The 18,838-nt window shown below is 28.9% G+C and overlaps 1 protein-coding gene across 1 annotated transcript in view; it reads left to right on the top strand.

The window, feature by feature from the left end:
- Nucleotides 1-18,838, top strand: part of LOC107453436 (bone morphogenetic protein 1) — a 253,920-nt gene that overhangs the window by 215,836 nt on the left and 19,246 nt on the right. The window contains exons 9-13 of the mRNA XM_043049329.2: nt 902-1,024; nt 3,661-3,806; nt 5,470-5,665; nt 10,106-10,225; nt 17,214-17,374. Coding sequence (XP_042905263.1) covers nt 902-1,024; nt 3,661-3,806; nt 5,470-5,665; nt 10,106-10,225; nt 17,214-17,374 — 746 coding nt within the window. The remainder of the gene's footprint in view (nt 1-901; nt 1,025-3,660; nt 3,807-5,469; nt 5,666-10,105; nt 10,226-17,213; nt 17,375-18,838) is intronic.

Below are 18,838 nucleotides of genomic sequence, written 5' to 3' on the forward strand. Positions count from 1 at the left end.
CAAATTATCTTAAAATAGTATAGTTTAACAGAACATATAACTAATATTTTACATCAATATCTATTGATATACTATAAAAAATCGATATTTGAGGGGAAAAAACTGCCATCTGGTGCGCCAGTATAAAACCGTTTATTTCAAAGGAAAATACTGTTATTTAATAACGGACATGTGTTTTTTTAAGCATATAAGTACTGTTAATTTAGTAAACTTTATTTTAACTAACTCTACTGTTTAAAAAACAAAATAAATAGCTAGAATTATGGTGAGAGCAGCAAACAGAGTTCGCTAAACCAGTCAACGCTGGGATTCAAACCTAAGACACCTCAATAAGAGGTGAGTGCGCTTTTCCCTCATCTACCGAAGATCTAGTTTTTATTATGAAGAAAAATTTCCTCTTTCTTTACCTTAAGTCTTATTTCAATCATATTTAAACATTTGAAACTATAAAGATACTCAACACTATAAAATTGTTTAAAGAAACATAACAATTTAATAAACATTTTGATAATAAAGTCAATACGCAATTTTATTTATAGGGTGTTCGAACCATAAATACTTGCAGAAAAGTAAGAGTAAATATAGAAAATAATCGTAAAATGATTTCAAAAAAGGTAAAGTTATCGGTGAGCAAAAACTAGAATTTAAACTGACGGTTTTAATCCATATATGATTAGAGTGATCAATGGAAAAAAATCGTTTTGTCAACAAAATAGCTTTAAACCATCAAATGTACAGAAAAAGACCGTAAAAAAACAATAATTTTTTAATAATTGCGTATAACGGAAACAGAAAAAAAACACTATTTTTCATTACAGACTTTTTTTTCTAAGCGAATTTTTTTTCTGTAGAATTAACAACTATTTTTTACAGTGTAATTTGACAATTTTATTCTATGTAGGCAAATTCTGTGGAGATACCAAAGTCCCGGATGTTTTAATCAGTAGCAAGTACAGAATGTTGGTCACTTACAAGACTTCGTCACATCACAATGCACATAAAGGATTTAAAGCCAGTTACGAAGGTAAGAAATTCCAAACCTATTCATTTATTATTTTTAATTGTTTTCCATTTCATTGTTCATTAAACTGACACTTATTTTAAAATTTGCGTAAGTGTATTTTTAGTACAGTTGTTTTTTTTTATTGTATCTAACTTATTAGAAAACAAAACCTTTTTATAAAAGCAAAGCTAATTTTAAAAAAAAATTCGCACATTTTTTCAATGCCTTTAATCAATTTTTGAGATTCATTTTAAGCACTAATAATCAATCACATTAACGAATTAGTTGATTTAAATAACGTTCAATCGCGCAAATAAACTTTATTATTTTATTATTATTCTCTATGTGATAAATTTCAGTATAATAATATTTAAGAATGCAGGATAATAGTACTAAATTTGGAATATTTATCGTCGTCAGATTTGAAGTAAAATTACTACACCGTTGTGTTAACCACAAATTTAAAGACAAATTAATCAAAACTTAACAAATACCGTAGCAAAAATTATCTGCAACTAAACTTAATTTTTAAACTTTTTCATCCCCCTCACTGATTTGCTAACTAACTCGCGAACTTACTTAATCACTAACATTCTGATTCAATTTTATGACTGCCTTTACCTAGACCAATATAGGTTTATAAACTAACAATAAATAATTAACCGGATTTGGTACCATATTTTCTGTCTTATTTCAGTTTTAGATAATCAAGCATACCAGAAAATGCCTCCTACTGTACAGTACCTATGCAATTAGATTTCTAATAAAATTTTCATATTATAATTTCATATAATTCACTAGCCTTCGTGGAGAATTTTTTGATGTAACTAACCTGCATTTGCGTTACATTGTAAGGAAAACCAATAAAACCTCCCATTGTTAGCCCGATGACAAGGACAGTCTAATCCATGATCCATCTACCATGAAGAATAATTTAAGTCAACACTGCGGCCGGTACCAGCTGGGTGCTGAAGTCGCATCAACTAGCCACCTCTGGTACTTGATCCTGGGTCACCTCATTGAGAGGCAAACGCTCTATCCTCTGAGCCCCAGCGGCTTCTTTGAGGCAGTTAAATATAGATTTTCAATTAGTACAGAAATTACCCCTTTTTTAACTTTCACAAGATTGCTTAAGAGTTTATAATCAATCCTTAATTTGCGTTTGAAAAATTTGACCCATTTCAATTGCAATTATGATTGTTAGAGATAGAAATAATGTATAAAACTCGATAAGTCGCAATGGGATTTCACCGTTTTCTACTTCTATCGTTAAAATTTCTAGTAAAATATCCTATCCCATTTACTTCCATCACACCTAACACTTCCTCGTAAAATAAGCGAAAAACATTCTACGCAACATCACTTTTGATGGAAGTAACGTTTTATACTCTCGGCTATCACAACAGATATCTCACCTGCTCGATGGAGGATGGGGAGTAAGGGATCAAGATAAAAATCTTAGGATTCTGGACGAAAGATCGTTCCGGATGATTTTTATAGAGGATGAGGATCACTTCGAGATGGCGATGGGAGTTCATCCGAAGAACGGATGGTTTTTTTGTTCGTTTTATTGATCGGACCAGAGAATTTGATGGAAAAGAAATTTCTTCATCCACAAAACGGCCTTTTAAGTCTTTTGATATATTTTTTTTCTTCGGAGAATGTATTAGAAAAGTTAAGATTTTATTATAAGTGTTAAACCAGTTACAGGTTTAAAGCTTTTAACCAAGAAAAAAGTTAGGAATATTATTTTTATTTATTTTATACAAGTTTATAAGCGTTATGTATAACGCTTATAAACTTGTTGCAATGTACAAGTTTATAAAGGTTTTTGTTGAATTGTACAAGTTTATAAACGTTATATATAACGTTTATAAACTTGTACATTTCAACAAAAATGTTATTTTAAAAAAACTGTTGCTGGGAGAGAAGGAAACCGATTGCAGATTAGAAATCAGTGACGCGAAACTATCCATGATCGGTTAAAAAATCCGTTAGCAACAACAAAAAAACATAGTTCCCAAATGCAATTTTTATACCACAATAACTTATTCTTAAGGGAACCTATTTTTATACCATAGATCAATATTTCATTGCTGAAGTGTTGATCTGAATAAGATGGTTAAAATTTAAAATAAATTATAAGATTTAATTTGTTTAAACCTGATTACGATTTGGCCTAAATAAGTGTCGTATGTACAAGCGTAAGGGTTTTTTTTGTCGTCCTACCTAAAACTATAAAGATAAGATTAATTATTAACTATAATTTGAATATTATTAAAAACTTTATTTTGTAATTTTTTTTCGGTCTAACACAAACTAACTTTTTTTTTGTTTCGAGATTTTTTTACGGTGAATGAAAACGAGTTAATCCTGAAAATTTCCGTAAATGATTGTTTGTAAATAATTAGTAAATATAGTAAATTTGTAAGATATTTAACCTTATTGGTAGAATCACCTCCGAAACTTTAAAAAAATTACCGTAATTTTCTAGCTATCATAATTTCTATAAAACGTGAACACTTTCCGCTGTAATAGTTAGTTTGTAATAAGATAATTTTGAAACTTGTTTAAAACTGATGAATCCATTTTGAATTCCGCTACCAAATATCTAGATTCTGAATTTTTTTTATAAAATTTTTTAAACTTTATTTCAGCTATTTGTGGCGGTGACGTTATTCAGGAAAAAGGAATTCTACACAGCCCTAACTATCCTGAAGATTACTGGCCTAACAAAGAGTGCACGTGGCGAATAACTGTGCCTGAAAACCACCAGGTGGCGCTGAAGTTCCAATCCTTTGAAGTAAGTTTTATCCTGCTTTCAAACTGGCAACAAGATTAATAGCGTTTAGAAAATAAATTTTGGCTTTATAATATGCATTTTTGCTTTCCCCGGTCTTCCTGAAAATTTTTCTTTCTGAAAATTACTCTTTGAGTCAATTAATTGTTTATTTCTTTTTACTAAGAAACTTCGTCCGAACGAGAAAAAAAAAAGGAGAAATGATATTTATGGAATAAACTATTCACTGATAAGTCTTTAGTTGGAAAGGATATTTTAATGTAAAAAATAATTAAAATATTTTATTTGAAACTTTTTTAAATATTTACTGATTTACAATCACTATTATTTAGATAAATCGGCACTATATTTCACTTCAATAAGTAATTTGAAATTTTATATTTCTTTTTTTTTTTAGTTAAATCACTTTATGCGTGCAGTTGCAATCTTTTTTCTAAATGAGAATATTTAAGTTTCGTTATTGATTTTTTTAGAGCTAATTTTGCTTTATTCTTCAAATAACATCACATTGCTGATTGTTTAAAAAAATTCACTTTCATTTTTATCGTTTTATATTTGGTTGCAATTTGTTTTTTGGCAACTATTCATAGAAATAATTATGAAACTATAAAACATATTTTTCTTTATTTTAACGATTATTTATCAGAATACACTTAATGTCAATAAGTATAAGAATTTTACAATAAAATCCACCCTATAATATATTCACTAATAAAAGTCAAGCATGTTGTGTGTTTTTTTCCTTCAACGTAGCTGAAGTAAATGATAAGATTAAAAAGTATTCCAATTTAAATATTTTGAATTGTATGTTTTTTTTCAAATATTTTCGTTTTTAATTTTCTTTTCGAAAATAATTACAATTACTCCAATAAAAGTCTGGAAAAAAATCCATTTTGAACGTGTGTATTTATTAAACATACATTTCTTTTAAAAAAAATTCTTCGTCTTATTATTTTACAATTTAAAGGAAAACTTTTTTTTTTAAAAAATGAAGATAATTTTAATTATTTTCCCAATAATTATATTTGAAACGTTATTTATTCAGTAAGCTTCAAAAATTGCTTTGCTTTATTAATTATTATTAATCTTTGAAGCTTATTGAATAATGACTTAATAACTTATTGAATAACAATTAAATGTTTCATTTTGCATTTTATAATGTAATTACTGAAAGTGTCATATCTTCTGCATTATGGAATAACGAGGAAAAATAACTCCACGATTAAATCTGTACGGAAAATAGCTCCATGATTGAATTTCTACGGAAATTAGCTCCACGATCTCAACGGAAAAAAATCTCAGTGGAAAAGAGCTTCATGGTTTCTACACGGAAAATAGCTCTATGATAAAGTCTACACGGAAAATAGCTCCAAAGCATTTAACAACAGATTATTATATAATTATAGTTATTGAAATCAGACTGAAACAAAGATTTATAATTTAATTAATTAAGTTATAAGAATGCAATTCAAGCAATTTTTAAAAAAAACAAGAACATTTTTTTTATTTAATAAACATTTCCAAATAGTACTAACATATAGTATATTTATATCTGCATTATAAAATAAATTACTTACTTAATACTAAATAACTTACTAAACTTACTAAAATAAATACTATGTTTTGCCTTAATTATTATTTAACATTCTGGGATTTTTACTTTTAGATTGAGAACCACGACAATTGTGTTTATGACTACTTAGAAATTCGAGATGGGCATGAAAGCACAAGTCCACTGTTGGGCCGATTTTGCGGGTACAAGAACCCAGAAGACATCCGTTCGTCCAGTAACAAGATGACTGTCAAATTTGTGTCTGATAGATCAGTGCAGAAGGCTGGTTTTGCAGCAGATTTCATAAAAGGTTTTTATTAAACTATTTCATCAATATGATTCATCAATAAAACAGAATATATCATGTGAGGAGACGTGTATTGAAAGATGCCAAGTACTTGCGAAAAATACAATAAAATAATTTCTCAGATTATAAAAGTTTTCTNAAGTGTCGTATAATGACAAGCATAAGAGTTTCTTTTTTTTTTCTTTTTTTTTGTCATCCTACCTAAAACTTGAAACTTTTAAGATTAATTATTAACTATAATCTGAATATTATTAAAAACTTTATTTTGGTCTAACACAAACTTTTTTGTTTCAAGATTTTTTCTTACTGTTAATCAAAACAAGTTAATCCTGAAAGTTTCAGTAATTGATTGTTTGTAAATAAATAGTAAATATGGTAAACTTGTAAGATATTTAACCTTATTGGTAGAATTACCTCTGAAACTTTAAAAAAAATTACCGTAATTTTCTAGCTATTATAATTTCTATAAAACGTGAGCACTTTTCGCTGTAATAGTTAATTTGTAATAAGATAATCTTCATGTTTGTTTAGAATTAATGAATCCATTTTTAATTCCACTACCAAATATCTAGATTCAAAATTTTTTTATTAAATTTTTTAAACTTTATTTCAGCTATTTGTGGCGGTGACGTTATTCAGGAAAAAGGAATTCTACACAGCCCTAACTATCCTGAAGATTACTGGCCTAACAAAGAGTGCACGTGGCGAATAACTGTGCCTGAAAACCACCAGGTGGCGCTGAAGTTCCAATCCTTTGAAGTAAGTTTTATCCTGCTTTTAAACTGGCAACAAGATTAATAGCGTTTAGAAAATAAGTTTTGGCTTTATAATATGCATTTTTCCTTTCCTCGGTCTTTCTGAAATTTATTCTTTGAGTCAATTAATTGTTTATTTCTTTTTACTAAGAAACTTCGTCCGAACGAAGAAAAAGAGGAATTATATTTATGGAATAAACTATTCTCTAATAAGTCTTTAGTTAGAAAGGGTATTTTAATGTAAAAAATAATTAAAATATTTTATTTGGATATTTTTAAATATTTTCTGATTTATAGTCATTAATATTTCTCTTTATATATAAGCAGATAAATCGGCACTATATTTTACTTCAATCAGTAATTTTAAATTTTATATTTTTTTTTAGTTAAGTTAAGCCACTTTGTGCCAGCAGTTACAACCTTTTTCTAAATTAGAATTATTAAGTTTTGTCATTGAATTTTTTAGAGCTAATTTTGCTTTACTTTTCCAATAACATGAAATTACTGTTTGTTCAGAAAATGCCCTTTGAGTTTTATTGATTTGTATTTGGTTGCATTTGGTTTATATATTAATAGAATATGTATGTTAACTATTCATTGAAATAATTATGAAACTACAAAAACAAATTTTTCTTTATTTCAGCAATTATTTATCATTATACATTTAATACTAATAATTATAGGAATTTTAAAATAAAATCCACCCTATAATATGTTCACCATTAAAAATCAAACATTTTGTGTTTTTTTCCCTTAACGTAGCTGAAATAAAGAAAAAGATTTTTCGTATTTAAAAATAATATTTTTCGTATTCTTTTAAAAAATAATTACAATTGCTCCAATACAAGTGTGAAAAAAAATCCATTTTGATCACGTGTATTTATTACTCATTTTTTTAAATAAAAATTCTTCGTTTTTTCTTACTATTTTGCAATTTATAGAAAACCTCTTACGTTTTAAAAAAATTAAGGATGATTTTAATTATTTTCCCAATATTTGAAACATTATTTACTCAGCAAGCTACAAAAATTACTTTGCTTTATAAATCTTTGACGCTCATTGAATGAATTAATAATTTATTGAATAACTCGTTATTCAATAAATTATTCCATTACATTGTATCTTTATTCCATTACATTGAAATGAAATGTAATCGTTATTCCATTACATTATGAAATGTTTCATTTAACATTTCATAATGTAATTACTGAAAGTGTCAAATGTTCTGAATTATGGAATAACGAGAAAAAATAACTGCACGATTAAATCTCGGCGGAAAATAGGTCCACGATTAAATCTACATAATAAAATAGCTCTACGGAGGGAGCTTCATGATTAAATGTCTTCGCAAAATAACTCCAAAGTATTTAAGATTAGCTATATTATATAATTATTCATTAGCTACATTATATAATTATAGCTAATGAAATCAGACTGATGCAAAGATTTATAATTTAATAAAGCACTCTTTTAAGTAAGTTATAAGAATTCAATTCAATCAATATTAACAAACAAGAATAAATAAAAAAAATTAAATTTAATAAACATTTCCAAATAGTACTAAAATATTGCATGTTTTTATCTGCTTTATAAAATAAACTATATCTATGTGACTATGTTTTGACTAAATTAATATCCAACTTTCTGTTATTTTTACTTTTAGATTGAGAACCACGACAATTGTGTTTATGACTACTTAGAAATTAGAGACGGGCACGAAAGCACCAGTCCACTGTTGGGCCGATTTTGTGGGTACAAGAACCCAGAAGACATCCGTTCGTCCAGTAACAAGATGACTGTCAAATTTGTGTCTGATAGATCAGTGCAGAAGGCTGGTTTTGCAGCAGATTTCATAAAAGGTTTTTACTAAACTATTTTATCAATATGATTCATCAATAAAACAGAATATATCATGTGAGGAGATGTGTATTGAAAGATGCCAAGTACTTGCGAAAAATACAATGAAATAATTGTTCAGATTTTAAAAGTTTTCTATTAAAAAAATTTTTGCCTTATCACATAGAAGTTTACGAAATATTTACTTGCATTAACGTAAAATACAGCTGCTTAATTCCACGCAAAATCTGTAAAAAATACATAAGAAAAAATTTAAGGTTTTTTCTCCTTATTATAATTGATTATTTGTTTTTGTCAAAAAAACATTTATAAATATTTATCTGCCTTAAATGTCACAGCACCAAATGTAAACATATAAAAAATATTTTACGTTTATTCAGAAGTTAGTTCATAGTTAAGTTCTGAACATTTTGCTTAACAACGCACACAAATTTGTTTGATTTAAAACGAGGTTTTATAATTGGCTACTTAACCCAAATCAATAAATCTAATTTTTATTCATTATAAAAATAATTCCCGTACCAATACACTTTTATAGAGGTAAGCTAGTTTATGCACAGACATCTTTTGCTTGAAATAAGATATTAGTTTATTGTGCACAGACACTTCTCATTTTTATGCACTGTACTTCAAGGAATGTACCGACATAATACTAGTATAATGGTACCTTTTATATGATTCATTGCCATAATGTCTGCACTGCCTATGAAAGTATTTGGATTTTTACTGCACGGTGCAATTCCATCCAACATTTTCAAAAACTGGTCCTGAACTAATGACAGAGATTCGATTACTGCTTCGGCTTTACTGTAAAAACTCGCATCTCACTATGATTGGGAAAGTGTTCCTTTGCATGTTGGTTTAGTGTTAATGAAGTGATTAATACCCCCCTGGCTATGGAGAGAACTTCGATATATTTGACTATTAGCCCCTTGGCATTTCTCTATGCATCTCACTATGATTGGGAAAGTGTTCCTTTGCATGTTGGTTTAGTGTTAATGAAGTGATTAATACCCCCCTGGCTATGGAGAGAACTTCGATATATTTGACTATTAGCACCTTGGCCTTTTTGGTGATCAGTCCATAAAAATCTTCCATTGCTCCTTCCTGGTGTTCTTCTCCAGCTTATGTTTAGTTCCTGTTTAGTTAGTTGTCATGTTAGCTGTCTTAGCTGTTTAGTACTTCTCCCGCCCCTATATTATTCCCTGTTAGAAGAGTTACACGCAGCCGGGTGGTGCCACTTCCTTTCAAGGATATTTAATTTCAGCAGATTGCTTTGACAAGACTCCTAGGTAAACTTCTTTAATTTGACAGAAAAAAAATAAACTCTCAAATTGTAGGAAATGTAACATGGCCCTATACACCCCTGAACACCTTCTTTCTTAAAAAGGACGATTTAAGTCTGAATGCTTTTCATGTTTAAGATATTTTTCATCTGTTTATGGTTTGATTTATTTTGTCATGCCCAATGACTAAACACTTGGAATTAAAAACATGTGTTCACAATTTCTGTTTTAATATTTTAATTATATATTCTGCTCAAAATAACCTTTAATTCCCTTAAATACGCATCCATCTAGGCAGTTTGAAATGCATTGCTATAAATGAGAAAGTCTCCCAATTTAGTTTAATTAAAAATTTATTCTAGGACATCTTCCTCAACGTCATACATTTAAATCAAAACAAGGCATAAAATAAACGAAACTGCATTTTGCCTTGCACTGTTTAAAAATGTTTGATGGAAGACTGCAATTTTTGTGGGTGCTGGTTTTATTTTTAAAAACTTATGTAGTTTCTTTTTAAATATTTTAATTTTAGTTTTTGTTTTCAGAACTTGATGAGTGCAAGGGAGACCATGGTTGCGAACATGAATGCACTAATACTCTGGGAGCTTACAAATGCGAGTGTAGAATTGGATATGAATTGCATTCAGATGGAAAGAAGTGTGAAGGTATGGTGCTGAAATTGCAAAATTTGATTAAATTATTTACATATTCGGTAAATTTAATGAAGACAGAGCTTTGATAAGCCGATTCTGGTTCTCGTGTTACCTCCAACCAATTAGTAATCATTAAAATCTCAGTTATTTACTTAAAATAACTCCTTCAATCAGTAAATTTTAGACCGGGATAGCCTGGTTAGTAGGGCGTTGGATTCGTGTTCATGAGAATGATAGTTTGAATCCAGCCAGCCGAAGAATCTCCGTGTATTAAATGGTGACTGGTGAACGTGGAATCTGTTGGGATTGCAAAGTCATCCAAGTTCCCATAACGAATCAATACCTCAGGGGATGAACCTGCACTAAAAAAGGAAGAATCAAGTTTTTATTCCTTCACTTAAGAAATTGACGAACAATAGTTCACTTCCTATAAAAGTGACCCAGATTCGAATCCCAGAGATGGCTGGTCGATACAAATTGGCATGTACCGACCGCAGTTCTGACATAAAATATCCTCAGTGGTAGAAGGATCATGGGTTAGAGTCCCCTTTATCATCAAGCTAAACGTGTTAGTTTTTCGTGGTCTTCCTATCCATATAACGCAAAAGCGGAAAAGTCCTATCAAAAAAGTCCTCCATTAAGGAGAAATTTATCCCACCGCTTAAAAGGCACTCTATACTCTAAAAATAACTTTACAAAATTAAACTATGATCTGATTTAAATTTGTAGAATTTGTATAAGATTAACTTACGTATGTGAATGTATGAGATTAACTTAATTAAGATTTTCAAAAAGACCTTTAAAGAGATTTCAAATAACAGTATAAGTAAATAGCTTTTACGTTTTACCTGTCCTACAATGCTACCATATTAAAATTACATTTATAATAAAGTATTATTGAGTAATCAGGCTAGTTTTCACGCTTTTCATTCGACTGTTCTCGTTATTGACTTGTCAATTATAGAAAATGTTTTTGCTTAAATATTTATTAGAGATCCCTAATGTAAATTATCTCATTTTCAATAATAATCCTAAAAATTTACAATAAAGGTGGTGGCTATCTCTGTGTATAAGTGCTTGAAGTTGTAAAGTTAATGAAACCCAATGCAATAACTGGATCACCTTTCACAAAATCTAATAATCTAAATGAAATTAAGGGTAAAGTTAATTTATTTTCCAACCATACAGTTACTTAAAAATAAAATATTTTTTAACTTGTTTAATTTTTAAATTTAGCTTTCAGATTAGCTTTAATTTCTGTTATTTTGTTGTTAATTTCAACCACGTAGAAATAAGCATTTTTACACACCTTTTCGTATGTTATTCCTATAGATTTTAGCTTTGTTCTTGTAATAAGAAAATTTTCCATTTGATCTTAAAATTAGCTTTTTTAGACTGTTTTGTTCAATTTCATTTTTTAACAAAGTACTTTTAAAGTATAAAAGTTTAAGTCTTCGAGCAAAAAAATACATTGCGTAATTAAGCTTCAAAGTTTTAAGATTTTACCATTACCTCCACTTTATTATTTTTGGTTTTTTTTTTTCTTCCTATTCCTCGATTTAAATCTTAATTTTGTAAAGTCTTCGTTCCCTTTGAGATTTTCATAACTTTTAAAATGGCAAAAAAATTTAAATTTTAGAAGGAAAATTATTGCAGCGATCAAAAATGAGATTTTTTCTTTTGTCATGGTAGCCATATATTTTATATTTTTGAAAAACCGCGCAATATCTACAGCTCTTTTTTTAAAAAAATTCCGTTTTTATATTAATTCAAAATTTAAAAAAAATATTGTAAATTAATTTTAACAAAATCATAATTTTAGTAAAAGTGCCATTATTAAAAACATCACAAAATAATTTATTTTTCTTGCAAAAATACCGCTAACAAAATTGAAATTACCAACTTAATAGTCAATAAAAAAATTTAAAAAGTTAAGACTTTTTTTATGTTTTATTATCTTCATGACAACAAAAAATAAATTAACTTGAAAAATTTTCAAACATTTTTATGTCAATTGGTAATGCAAGGAAATAACACTGAGTAAAGCGGTAAATATTAAAACATTATGCAAAACTTATTAAACAACGTTTAATTTCTGCTTGAAATAGATCACCAGATTCTTCAATAAAGTAATGAAGTATTTAGAAAATTTAGATTACGATTTACGATCGATTTGTCTAGACTAGTAATCATCATACTTGATAGCAGTAACTATCCTTTTAAAATGTTTACATATGGAAATAAGTCTAACTATACTCCTTACACTTTTCTCTTATCTATGTCTATTCCTTTTTATTAGTTATAATCCGTCGCAATCCTAATGGAATTTTTGAAGTTTCGTATAACAATGAAACCTTTGCAGCAATCCGAACTTCTAACTTTTGTGAATTATCATAATTGACAATCCTACAGAATTGCATTTCATTATAATTGGACTGTACAAATAAAATTTAAGGATAGTTAATATAAATTTTTATTGTCAACGAAAATATGTTTCGTTATATAATTGGGATAATACCTTATTCAAATGTGATTATTAACTTAATAATCACATTTGAATTTTTTTAAATGAAGTTTTAATGAGGTTTTTAAACTTTTATTTTGTATTGTACATAAAACAAAAAATAATATAGCTGAAATAAATAGATTTTTTATAATAATAGTTAATTTTTCTTCCTTTTAGGAGGACCCTAATTGATATTAGGAATAGAGTTTAATCAATAGGTTGATACAGCAATTGATGCAAGATTTTGATTATCGATTTTAATGTTTAACAAAGAACCGAAATCACTCAGATAGGTGTTGAAAATTAAAAATTATTTTTATATCGTGAAATAATCTAACAACTCTACTGACTTACACCCAAACAGTATAGAAATTCTACAGGCTGATAACTAAAACAATCTAAAAACTCTACTGACTTACACCCAAACAGTATAGAAATTCTACAGGCTGATAACTGAAACAATCTAAAAACTCTAATTTCTGGCACCCAAGACAGTCTAAAAATTTCTCTGACTGATTGCTGAAGCATTCTAAAAATTCTATTGACTGATATAATAACCCTAAAAGTTTCAATAATTATTGCTTACAATTTGTGAATCAAGTGTTTAATCCTCTTGCATTTATATTTTCACTTGATATCTTAACCTAATTTTAAAATATTTTTACAATCATTCAAAAGTGCCACTATGTAATATTGACACTGAAAAGAAGACATCTTGAAATACTAATTCTAAATTTTGAAGTACCAAAACTGGTTTAATAAAATCAACAAAAAATCGTTTTTGATAATACTCATTATTTTTAAATTCAGTACTAGTAAAAGATTATATTAGCTTCTAATGCGATTCTGATATTTACCGATACAGATTTTGATTATCATGCACCACTCCCGCTTATTTTTGAATAATAAATAAACGCTAATTTACCACTGCGTGCAAGCACGAAACAGAATATAAAACTCAACTCCTTATTTATATCTCGTTTGAAATCTCTCTCAACTGCTAATAGAATAAAAATTAAAAGTGAATAGTCTTTCCTGTTTAGAAATAGTTATGAAGTATTTGGTAACATAACCAAGTTATGAAACCTGAAATAGCATGTTATAACGCGATCTTGCGTGATACCACGAAAGATTATTACATTGTAGCTTTTAATTCTCTCCCTAATTTTATAAGCGATAATTTTGTCGCTGATTATCAGTGATCAAAGAATCGATTCTCTTAATTCTTTATTCAATTTTTAAGCGCTGAGTAGTTTTTTGCACAAACATAGCGTGCAGACTTGAAATTAAGCATATTGATATTTCAAGCATGAATATTAATTATATTTTTATTTTATCAATTCAAAGCGTTGAGTGACTATCACTATTATTTCAGGGATTAGAAAACTTTTCATTCTGCGTTTCATTTAAAATTCCCACATTTAAAATATTACTATTTTCTACGAGATACTGCTGTTTCGTTCATTAATTTTTAGATAATTAACCTTATAAAACTTAACATAATCAGCGTTTGTAGAAACAAACAAAAAAATATTCTTATTTATTTTCAAGTCAAACTCTAGAATTTACTCTAACAATCCAATATTCAAGAGTGTTTTGAGAGGTTATTTCTTAATAGTATATCGTTTTTCAAACTTATTCAATATTTCGAATCAAATACAATAAGAATAAAAATGAATCCTATGAAGAAACTGTTTGATGTATAAACAAATATCCGAATAGACTATAGCATTTAAACGATAACTCATCTACCTTATTTATTGTTTATTACTAATACAGTTCGATTTAGCATTTTTCCCTACTTGTTTTCATGTACAAAAGTTGGAAAAATCTTAAGAAAAACTGAATTCTTATCTCGATAATAATAATCATCATTTTATCCTGCTTATCCATGATTTCATTTCATTTCATAACCACTTTTAAACAGTCGACACAACTCATGTTTGCAACTATCAATGATTGTTTGCAACTATCAATGTTCAACGCCGTAGCCGTGTAATTTTGAACCCAATCCAGCATTGAGACGACTTTTTGATGGAACTAACCCTCACTTGCGTTATGTTTAGAAGAAAACCACGAAAACCTCCCAAAGTTAGCCCGACATCATGGGGATTCTAACCCCTGATCTTCACAGAAAATATTTCATGTTAGCATTATGAACAACACGAGCCGAAAGCAGAACGTAATGACCAGCCATCGTTGGGAATCGAACCTGTGTCGCCTTATTAGGAGACGAGGGTTCTATCCCCTGAACCACAACAGCTCATCCATGGTTTGCCCCATAAACCAGCATTCTTTCTTCATGATTAAAAGAGATTTCAGATCAAAAAATTTTTAAGACAACATTGTGAATTTTTTTCAGTTGATAATTTTTCTTTAAGCCTGAACCCCATTTTTGTTTTTCATTTTTCCCCTCTTACGCCATTTTCCTTGGTATTTCACACTTGTATTAAACTCCACGTATAAATAGTGACAAATGAGGAGGAGCATCTTCCTGCATTATAACCAAGAAAATCGCATCTGTGAGAGTAGGGAGGACTAGAAACGCCATCTAGTGAGCGGAGAAAAAACTTACTCTTTCCCTGTATATGAACATGCGAGTTTTATCCTTTAGTTTAACAATTACTTTTCCTGTAATCTTACAAACCCATGCTTTCTTTTTTTGTGACCTTTTGCTTGTGTTTAAAACAAAACCGTGAAGAGACTCCTGCTTATCAGGCGTTGTTTGTTCTAAAACAAATTTATTTCAATTTTCCAAAATGCCGCTTAGTATGTCTTTCCATCAAGCGCTTTAATTAATTCCTCCCTTTATACTTTTAAAATTCGAAACAATAACTTCAAACCATTTTTTATCCCTAAGAAAGACACTTTAAAAATGGACAAAAAATAAACGATCTAAAAGTCTATTAATCATGAAAAATGACCTATACCCCCAGCATCCTTTCAAAACACGGGGTTTAGGCCTTACCCCCTGAAATATATTTATAACAACTTTGTCGTAGCCTCCATCTATGGCTGAAAGTACTTCCAAACTCAGAATAGGCGAAGTTTGGCGAAGAAAAATCGTTCTCGCTGGAGCATAAAGGGATCAAAAGAGATTTAAGAGATCACCGGAAACTTTTTTCTCCGCCGATGTAATTTTTTACACCTGAACCCCATTTATATTTTCCCTTTTTTTTTCCTGTACTTTTTTATTTTAGGAATTTCGAGACATAAAAAGTTACAAATATTTTCTTCCTTTTTTTCCAAGTTATTCTGAATCTGTTTTCGAATGGATAGTAGCAAGTGCATAGATGTTCTGATTATAATTTTTTTTTCTCTTTTCGATTGTGTTCTCTTGCAAGTCTTTCTAAGAAAATTCTCGCTCATCATCATTAAATGGCTCCCTTGAGATTTGCAAAGGGAAAAATAGGATTCTGTGGGGATTTCTCAATTGGGTTTTCTTAAAATATCTTGCTATTTTTTCCCTTCAAAATAACTTTCTTTTTTAGATTTCTTTGTTTAAAAAAACTCTTTCCTTTTTTTATTTATTTTTTTTTAAATGAAAATATTTCAATTTATTTATTTATTTTTGTTTGGAAAAAAATTGCATAAATAACGTTTTAATATGTACTACAATAGAACTAATAACGACAAAATGCTTACATTTTATATGTAGGTGTACTTTAAAGGAGTTTTATAATGGCGTCTTGCACAATTTAGAATCGCCTTTAAAAAAGAAAGAATTTTGAAGATGGAGGAAATCAATATTTGTGTTTGAAAAAGAAAATCGCTATCAAAATGCATCGATAGAATTGTGGAAATCATCAAAACCAATTTAATTGCCTGATAAAACTTGGTGGTCCAATATTTGCTTTTCAACTCCTTCCCTGTTTTCACCAGCAATTAACTGGCTTTTTCGCTTCCAGTATCATCTACCTGAGTAGCATTTCGATTGTATTCTTATTCTTTCCTTCTATTGTTTCTCTGTAACGAAATAAAACCAACGTAAATCATGCTAAGTTATTTTTAACCATTTGCACTTGCTAAAACTTCACTGTTGCTCTTACTAAATGAGTCGACAACAAGGCATGTCTATAATAAAAATCAGAACAATCTTTTCTATTTCTGTAATGATAAACAACTATTCAACTTTTCGTTTTGAGACTTACCTGATTGAACTACTAACCAAAAAATCCCAAACGTAAATATTTACCTCATCTTTGCTCTGAAACTAAAGCAGGTTCTGAAACATGCGAAGATGTATCTTCCTTTTTCAATTAGCCACAAAGCAAAGCCTCTTTCGTAAAAGAAATAGTTGAACCTTTTTCCTGGCTTCGGAGATCAATATGAGGCAAATATTTACATTAAAAACGAAACAGTTAAGAGGCTTCGCCCCATTCCAGCTGTGTATTGCCTACCGACGTGTATAACACGTTGCTGGCGCTTTTGTGACCAAAGCATTTTGAAAAAGCTATTTGAATATGATTGTTTGATTGATGCTTTTTATTGCAGATGCGTGTGGAGGAGTGATCGAAGAAACCAACGGGACGATAATCAGTCCATCATTTCCGGACTTATATCCCCCAAATAAAATATGTATCTGGGAGATTATAGCACCGCCTCAATACAGGATCACACTCAACTTCACACACTTTGATCTGGAGGGAAACAACGTTAGTATTTCTTTAATTTAATATCATCTATTGCTATCACTGAGTTTTACATAGATTAAGCAATGTTAATAGTAATTATAGCAAAGCTCGGATATTCTATCACTGAGTTTTACGTATGTTACGCAATCTTAACGCTATATAGACTGAAACTTAGTATATACATATAGTGTCCAAAAGCAGTCAAATTGACTGTAATGTGAATGAATAACAAATGTGTAAATAAATTTGTTTAACATTAATTTTTAACATTATTTTATATTTTTTAGAGTTATATAACAAGTTATTCGTAAATATTAACAATGAAAAAAAATTATATAATGTACAAAAAGTCACAAAATTCTAAGAAATTGTGTCTTTATATACATCATTGTTTATCGAATTAAAATGAAAAAGCAAGCAAAATGACTTCCTTGGGCAATCTAGTGTTGATTGTATTTAAAATCAAGCTCATCTATTGCTATCACTGAGTTTTACATACATTAAGCAATGTTAATAGTAATTGTAATCAAGCTCGTATATTCTATCACAGAGTTTTACGTATGCCACGTAATGTTAATGGTATTTAAAATCAAACTCATCTATTGCTATCACTGAGTTTTACATACATTAAGCAATGTTAATAGTAATTATAATCAAGCTCTTATATTCTATCACAGAGTTTTACGTATGCTACGTATTCTTAATGGTATTTAAAATCAAGCTCATCTATTGCTATCACTGAGTTTTACGTATGTTACGGAATATTAATGGTATTCAAAATCAAGCTCATCTATTGCTATAACTGAGTTTTACGTATGTTATGTAATCGTAATAGTATTTATAACATATTCAGATACTTCTGCATTGAAATTTTTACCACTTATTGGTTTTGTATTTGAACATTCAGCTACAAATTCGTAAATTTAATTTGTAGCTGAATGTTTCCTAACAATGTGTTTAATTCATGAAGCAAGCGTACCTATTTAGGTTACTATATTTTTTTATATCTTGTTTGTGCAATACAAGGAACATACTCAATTCTTCCACTACTTTTTTTTGTGCAACTTGTTCACTTCATATGTGAAACATACATTTTTTACTTCAATGAATTTTTTACTTCGAAGTCAATGAAAAGTATACATATCTTGTAAGACAATATGTTGAACTTAGTATATACTTTTTTCGATAATACTTAGGAAAAAAAAAACAATTTTCATTGCATGAAATTTTTATTGGATACTTTCGTTCCCTATTTTCATTTATTTCGCTTCTATTCTCGATTTTCAGCAAATGCCGTAAAAACTCAAGTAGGTTGGATTTCCATTAATCTTTTCACGCGGTTTTAAAAATGATTGAAATAAGTCAACTAATCAATAACCATAGAATTTTCAAATAGTGTTGGTTGAGGGATTATCTACAAAATATTCTTTACTCAAAATTGCTGTTCTTTACTCAAAACTGTTGCGTAAATTTTTAAAAAGAAAT

This window comes from Parasteatoda tepidariorum, chromosome 6 (assembly GCF_043381705.1).
Source record: "Parasteatoda tepidariorum isolate YZ-2023 chromosome 6, CAS_Ptep_4.0, whole genome shotgun sequence".
NCBI classification, from domain to species: Eukaryota; Metazoa; Arthropoda; class Arachnida; order Araneae; family Theridiidae; genus Parasteatoda; species Parasteatoda tepidariorum.